Source organism: Falco peregrinus, chromosome 1, assembly GCF_023634155.1.
Source record: "Falco peregrinus isolate bFalPer1 chromosome 1, bFalPer1.pri, whole genome shotgun sequence".
Classification (NCBI taxonomy): Eukaryota; Metazoa; Chordata; class Aves; order Falconiformes; family Falconidae; genus Falco; species Falco peregrinus.
In genome coordinates this window covers 124,332,595-124,339,511 of record NC_073721.1, presented here as the reverse complement: position 1 = coordinate 124,339,511, position 6,917 = coordinate 124,332,595, and the positions used below count along the sequence as shown (strand labels likewise).

The 6,917-nt window shown below is 43.2% G+C and overlaps 1 protein-coding gene across 1 annotated transcript; it reads right to left on the bottom strand.

The window, feature by feature from the left end:
• Positions 1-493: 493 nt before the first annotated feature.
• On the bottom strand, positions 494-6,386 carry MTFMT (mitochondrial methionyl-tRNA formyltransferase). The gene is made up of 9 exons (XM_055815287.1): positions 6,212-6,386; positions 5,404-5,616; positions 4,856-4,978; positions 3,934-4,036; positions 3,326-3,401; positions 2,679-2,770; positions 2,092-2,173; positions 1,378-1,463; positions 494-1,077 (listed from the first exon to the last, which is right to left on the bottom strand). Exons 1-9 carry the CDS (start codon positions 6,358-6,360, stop codon positions 877-879), a joined length of 1,125 nt encoding a protein of 374 aa, XP_055671262.1. The 5' UTR covers positions 6,361-6,386; the 3' UTR covers positions 494-876.
• Positions 6,387-6,917: the final 531 nt, after the last annotated feature.

The following is a 6,917-nucleotide window of genomic DNA, read 5'->3' as shown; positions in this document are numbered from 1 at the left end:
TGGATGAGAACTCAGATTAGAACAGATTATAAATATTCTGTCTGTTCCATTTCTAAATTGAAAATTTATTGAAACCGAATTTCAGCACACTGGAAGTATACACCTGTAGACTGAGACTACACAAAGGGAGTAAGCTGGAAGACAGGTAATTAAGCAGTTGGCAATGACTGCACAAGTCAATCAGATGGGAAATCAACCTGCTCAGAAAAACCCACCTAGCAAACAACCCGACAAAGGCATATACCAGCTGCACACAGCTCCACATATGTATTATAGAAAGATGTGGCATCAAATTCCAGTGAGAAATAAGGGATGTCCTGTGTTAAATGTAGTTGACTAAGAAAACTATCATGGACAGGAAAAGATACTCTAGATGTTCCCAGCAAAGGCTTAAGTTACTCATCTCAACATGGGGATACAAAGCTAGTTGAAGGGTCCACAAGAAAATCAAAACTAGACAATCTAAGAGTCTCAGTGAACACTAAACTCTGAATTACGGAGAAGCATAGGATTTTAATATTTCCAGATTAAAGTAACCGTGTACAACTTATGCTTGAAGAAAATTATACCAGAAGTCCTCAAAAAGAAATTGAAAGCATTGTACAAAAAACATTTATATTTTTATATACTCAACAGTAGAAACAAGGATTTATTAACCGTCTTCAGTGTTCAGAGATTCTCTTCCTTGATGGGGAAAAAGAAATGAGTATCATCAGGAACCCATGATGAAAACACGCAGATGACAGCAACATCAAACACTTTGGGAGGAAACCCCTTAACTCGGTTGAATGTCGTAACACTGTAACATTCAGGTGGGCACTGAAATATTTTATATTACTATTAACTTACAGACATCTTCCACATTTTATAATACAACTATTGTTTTATATCCTGTGCAAATATTTTCCTTTTTTTCAGAGTCTTTTTTGCTGTGCTAAGTTTGAGTGTTTGAAATCTGCATTCCTGATGAATTGTTCTTGACTGCCGCTGGAACCACGAGTGCAAATATCCATTGTAGAAGTCAAGTGCTGTAAGCTGCTTCCTTAATATGACTCTTTTGAATCCAACCCAGCCTTCCTAAAAATAAAACCAAGAAAATGGCAGTAAGCTTCTTCCATGTTTTAAAATTATCTTTAGCTCTCAGTTTGGCTTAAAGAACACATTTTATTTAATGTCATTATGTTTACAAGTCAAATTCTCTCTTGCAAGCCTGTTAGTGGAAGCAGAGTTCTTCAAGTATCAAATGAGAAAGCTGATTCTAATCTAAACTAGTTCAGTGAATAAAAATGGACAACTAAGACAAAAGTTATGTAACACGCAAATACTAAAAACCTCATCTTTAGGGTACTGAATATAAAAGAAGTGGAAAAAACCTACCTTGCAACGAGCTATCAGCGTTTGGGACTCTTTATGGTATAGTAATGAACCAGGAACAACAGCTCCGTGATCATTTAACATTTGATCTAAAAGCAAAGCAAGATTGTCCTGCATTTTTATGCCAACAAGTACAAAAAAGTTTGAAACACTTAGGTCTCTCTGAACATGATAATCATCTTGAGTCACTATTTTGCTCAACACTATTTTATTGTATTCTGTGGTTTATTGTACCCAAATGAGCAGGGGAGAAGGAGAACAGTCACTCTCTGGCACTGCTCCCTATCTGATCCATAAACAGTCATTAAGCTTGATTGGGCTCTAGCAAACCACTCAGCCCACAAGGCTCTCAGACTCACAGACTACTATACAAAACGGTTTAAGCCACAGTACACAGGGACAGCTTCCCTCATGAGAGATCCCCAGACAATGGCATTAGAAGAGGATCTCCTAACTAATTAGAGGATTAAAATCCTCCAGTCTCAGGATTCACAACACAATACCTGCTGCTTGCTCAACATCATCACAAAGCAAGAATGTTCTTAAAACCCATTTTATGCTCATCTTTGGGCACAGAAACTTGCTGCACTCTGAGCACATACAAGGCTGACTGACTTCAGAAAGCAGTACTTAAAGCTATTTTTTAGTACAATATGGTACAATCTCCAAGTCAATGTTTGAAAAGACAGGAAAACTTAACAGATTAAATTAAAATACCAGAAAACCCAGGAATATTATCCACTTCCTCAAAATCCAGAAGTTTAACAGTAGTACCCTTCCAGAGTGTCTGCAAAGGAAACTGGAAACAGAAGCAGATGACACATTAAGAATTATCACAATTTCCACAAAACTGCCTAGGCTGTGGGGCTTTTTATACAAGATATCTGTCATAATAACATTAGGGGGAAAATTTAGGTCAATGTCCAGATAAGAGACTTTATTTTATCTACTTTTCCTTGTTATTCCTCATCTCACTGACAAGCAAACCACTAGCATACACAAAGTGACTACCTACAATAGCTGTTTACTGTCGCCGTTCACACTGTTTACTGTCATGCAAAGATGTCATTATAGTGTTCTGAGGAAACAATACAAAACTATTGAGCAGATTTCACACTTGGGATCAAGTTCATGAAAATTCTCCTCCACACTAATTCTGCCTCTAATGCTGAACTGTGCTGGGATTTTAAAACACATGCTAGGTTTCAGAAGCTGAAATAATTAGTTTTAGTTACTAGTTAAAACCCACCAAACCCAGACATGCCAGAGGACAGAAAAGGGTTTAAAAAAATCCACTGTCTTACCATACTTCCTATTGCACGATGCAGTTGAATTATCTGTGCAGCTGTTTGCTCTTCCCAATTTATACAACTCTTAGCTATAGATATTTTAGGAGCTAGGAGGGGAAAAGAAGAAATTAAAAAACTTTGTTTACAAAAAGGTGCAAAACAAAATACAAATAGCTGTACTATTTTATACTATTTTAAACTGGTTTATTCTGACCAATGGCAGGATTACTGTCTAACCATACGTACCTTAAACTGGAGAAGATTTTGCAAAAAAACTCAATTACTTATACTTTATTCTCAGTTGTCCTCTTATTTACCCACTGCACTATGAACTGATAACACATATTTACAAGCACAGCTGTAACACTTTTGTCTGCATTACAACCATGAAGAATAACTCATTCAGATTTTGCAGTATCACTAGCGATTTTGATATTGTACAGGCAACTGGGAGAAAACTCATTAATGTAGTAAGCCTGAAGATTTCTGAAACATTTTTCCCCTCTGTACGAGTTTTTTAAGCCAGAGAAGGCAGTGAAGAGACCATACTGAGGAAGGTATCTAAAGAATATATAACCCAACACAGTAGGAAGAAACTTACTCTTCCAGCTGCTATAATAAAAAAAAATTTAAAAGTTGCATTAAGTATGATGTGTACCTACCAAATGTTACTCCTTCTTTCGGTTGCTCTTTTTTATTTTTTAAACTTTCAGGCAAGTTTTTCAAAACTGCTAACAGCTGCAAAATTAAATTTTGTACAGAATATTAGCAAAGCTAAGTAGAATATTTTTATTAACAGTAAATATAAGACATACAAATACAGTACTTAATTCTTCATCAGTGAAACTTTCTTGTGAGTTTTTAGAAAACTCGGTCAGTATATTAAGACGACTTGCATCATACACACAAACACACTAAAGGCATCCTACCTGCTGAATCACAATTAAAAAAGCCAACTGTTTTTTTTATGGATGATCTCCCCTCTGATATTATTCCCTTTAATGAAAGAAGAAACACGCACTGTTTCCATACAAAGCACTTGAGTTCTTCACTGAATAGAAACTGAACGGCAACACACAGGACCAACACTGACAGCTTATCACACACCACACAGTTTTCCTCTCAAGAAGGCAAAGTGCTCACAAACATTAAGTTTCAGATCACTACCTTCTCAACAGTTGCAGTCAACTCAAAACAAGATAAAAAAGAATTCTGTTCACATATGTTAAAAGGTACTAATCAGAAGTGACACTAGCTTGCATGACTTTACCATATTTGCACCCATCTTTGATAACATCACTTCTAGCTCCTTTGCAGTACAGCGGGGAGGAACCGCAAACTCTTCTTGCTTAATAATTGGACCTATATCAAACCTATCAGGCAGAAAACATACAAGCTTACTAGAGAAGCTATAACAACCAGCAGTTCAAACATCTACATTCGATAAGTCAATTCAGTTACTATTTACCCTTTCCTCCTCTAAAACTTTATTTTTCACACATAATCAAAATAACGTTTGGTTCACAAGACAATACAGAGAAAAGAGTATCAGATATATCCTGGTAAGCAAGATTTACCTCAGCAAGCTGAGACTAATTAGAAAGCAGAATTTACATTTCAGAAGCATAAGACCTCAGTAGAAACAACCTAAAGAATTCAGAAGGAACTTGTTTTGCACTTTCCTGAGATCTATTATCAGACAAGCATCTAAGAAAAGATAACTATATGTGTTTTCCCAAGCCTTTTAAGCCAGAGTTTATGCTGAAACCAAAACATTTAATATCTCTCCCATCTCTAGACAGGCAACTGCTTGTCCTCTGCTTCACTTACAGGAGGTTACAGGTGACTCTGAAGTCTGAAAACCAGATCTTTTCTGTGACATCATACCAAGCCTATACATCCAGCTGTGTGACTGTTTGTTCTCTGTCTGCCCCCTGTGATAATACTAAGAATTAGAGAACAAGCCTAGAGTCTAGAGTACAAATTATGCACTCCCTAAAATACTGTATTTGTGGCGAGTCTCATACGGTCAGATGAAAGTTTCTAAGATGTTTCAAATTTTAATATTAAACACACATTTTAAAAAAAAAAGTTATTACATAGAATGATTTACATGATTTAAGCAGTGATGATTTTAAGTCCTGAGAGGCAAGAGAAGCAGTATATTGTTTTGGGAAGCACATCTAACCTACCTCTTTGGTCTTATTTCCATAATTGTCACCCCAGCCACTTTATCACCATGAAGCACTGTGTGGACTATTGGTGCAGGACCACGCCATCGTGGCAGACAGCTGGGATGGACATTCAGCACGCCACTGAATTGAATATTTTAAAGTTAGAATAGGAACAGTACCTGAAGAGGAACCCATAGGTAAACAGGTGTGCAACATTTATTACACTGAAACTACTTTAAGAATTAAATTCTCAGATCTTCTGAAGTATTACTGGTTTAAATATACATTTAAAGGAAAATTCACATTATATAACCTTCAGTTTCTCAGTAAACACAGAAAGGGAGATGAGGGGAATAAAGGTATACATATTGTGCTGAACATTTGCACAGATCTACATCAGCGTGTTAAAGAACAACAGTGAACCACACAAAAGAAGCAGGCTCAGGCTAAGCAGATGAACCCAAGAAGAAGCTGATCTCGCCTGCTACAAGTCATAGGTGCCGACTCAAAACCATAGTCTAGCTTTGCTTACAAAGCAGCAACAGACATTCGGTCAACTCACTTACTACGGGAACTGCAGAATAAGGTCCTCACTTAGGAGACGTCCAAATGATGCTACCACACCTACATCAAACTGCCCCACAGGTCCTGTGTGTGGCCATTCATGAACAGGCAGCTGGAGCTCCCGGGCACAGTTCCTCACAGGCAGGTCCCCAGGCAAGTGGGAGGGTAGGGTCACCACCTCCAGCCTGGAGACGAGTGAGTCCTTGCTGGGCTCCCTAGGGTGGACAAGGCATTGAAGGCCTCACACAGGCAGACCAAGAGAGAGACAAAGACTGGGTCACCTCCACATCTTGCTGTGCCCTTCCACAGCACCTGCCCCTCCAACGGCTATCCCCTACGTGGTCCCCAGTCTCCCCCCACTGACCCTAGCCTCCCAACCCTGCCAGCCCCAGCCCCCTCACCACCAAAGGCTTCCTCCTTTCAATCCAAGCCCCCTTACGAACCCCCATGGTCCCTGCCCCTCCCCCAAGACCTGACCCCCTGTGATACCTCTCCATTGACCCACTCACGACGCCACGGTCCCTGACCCACCCTAAGGTCCCTTCCACCCCCTCTCCCCTACCAACCTCTGCCCAACCTACAGTCCCTGCCCCTCCAACCCCAGCTCATCCCCCAGCGGCCCCTGAACCCCACCACCTCTCCCACCCCCCGATGCCCAGCCCTCCCTCACCGTCCCCCGCCCCTCCCTCCACAGGACAGCCCCTGCTGCCCCCCCTCAGTCTCCATCCCTCCCGCCCCTCAACCACAGCCACGGCCTCCTCCCCGCAGGCCACGGCCCGCTCGGCCCGTCGCCCCGCCAGCAGGCGGTACCTGGCCGCCTCCAGGGCTCGCAGGGTGGTGACGGCGAAGCGGTCGGTACCGAAGAAGAGCACCCGCCATGGCGGTGCGGCCGCCTGCCCCGCCGCCCCGCGCACCGCCTTCAGCCCCTGACGCCAGGCGCGCAGCAGCCGGCCCCGCATAGCGGCACTTCCGGCGCCGGGCGATGACGCACCCGGGCGCGCGGAGCCCGCTGCGAGCCGGGCGGGGCGGCCTCTGGGGCTGAGGCGGCGCCGCCATCTTGGGGCGGGGCGGCGCGGAGCCCCGCGCAGGCGGGGAGCGGCGGGGCCCTCAGGGGCCGCGAGTTGTGCTTCCCGGGGCCGAGGCGGTGGCACCGCGCCCGGGGAAAGGGGAGCGGAGCCGAGCCAGGCCTCTGCCTCAGCCCCGGGCTGGGCTGCACGCCCCGAGCGCGGCCTCCGGCCTGTGGCTTCTGGCTCTCCGCAACGTCGGTGCTGCCCGAGCGAGCGTCTCCTGTGGCGGGGGACCCATAACCCTGGCCCTCATGACCGTAAACTGGCTGCTTTGCGCAAAGATAACGCGGAAAAACGTCAGGGTCAGAAAGGGGTGTTGACACCGCAGCCTCTGATGTTCTGCTGGCTCCAGTGCAGCGCTTGAAAAGCTAATTTCTGTGGCTGCCTCTGTGGACAGCTTTGTTCTAACAGTGATTATAATATAAAGAATGTTTTCTTGTAAACTATGG

What these genes read in the sequence shown, in the direction of transcription:
- MTFMT (XM_055815287.1), bottom strand. Translation starts at nt 6,360, where the DNA reads ATGCGGGGCCGGCTGCTGCGCGCCTGGCGTCAGGGGCTGAAGGCGGTG. An exon ending in CGAGCCCTGGAGGCGGCCAG is followed by an intron (nt 5,617 to 6,211) that starts GTACCGCCTGCT and finishes TGTCCACCCTAG; the next exon opens with GGAGCCCAGCAAGGACTCAC. An exon ending in GAAAGAAGGAGTAACATTTG is followed by an intron (nt 2,771 to 3,325) that starts GTAGGTACACAT and finishes TTCCCCTCCTAG; the next exon opens with CTCCTAAAATATCTATAGCT.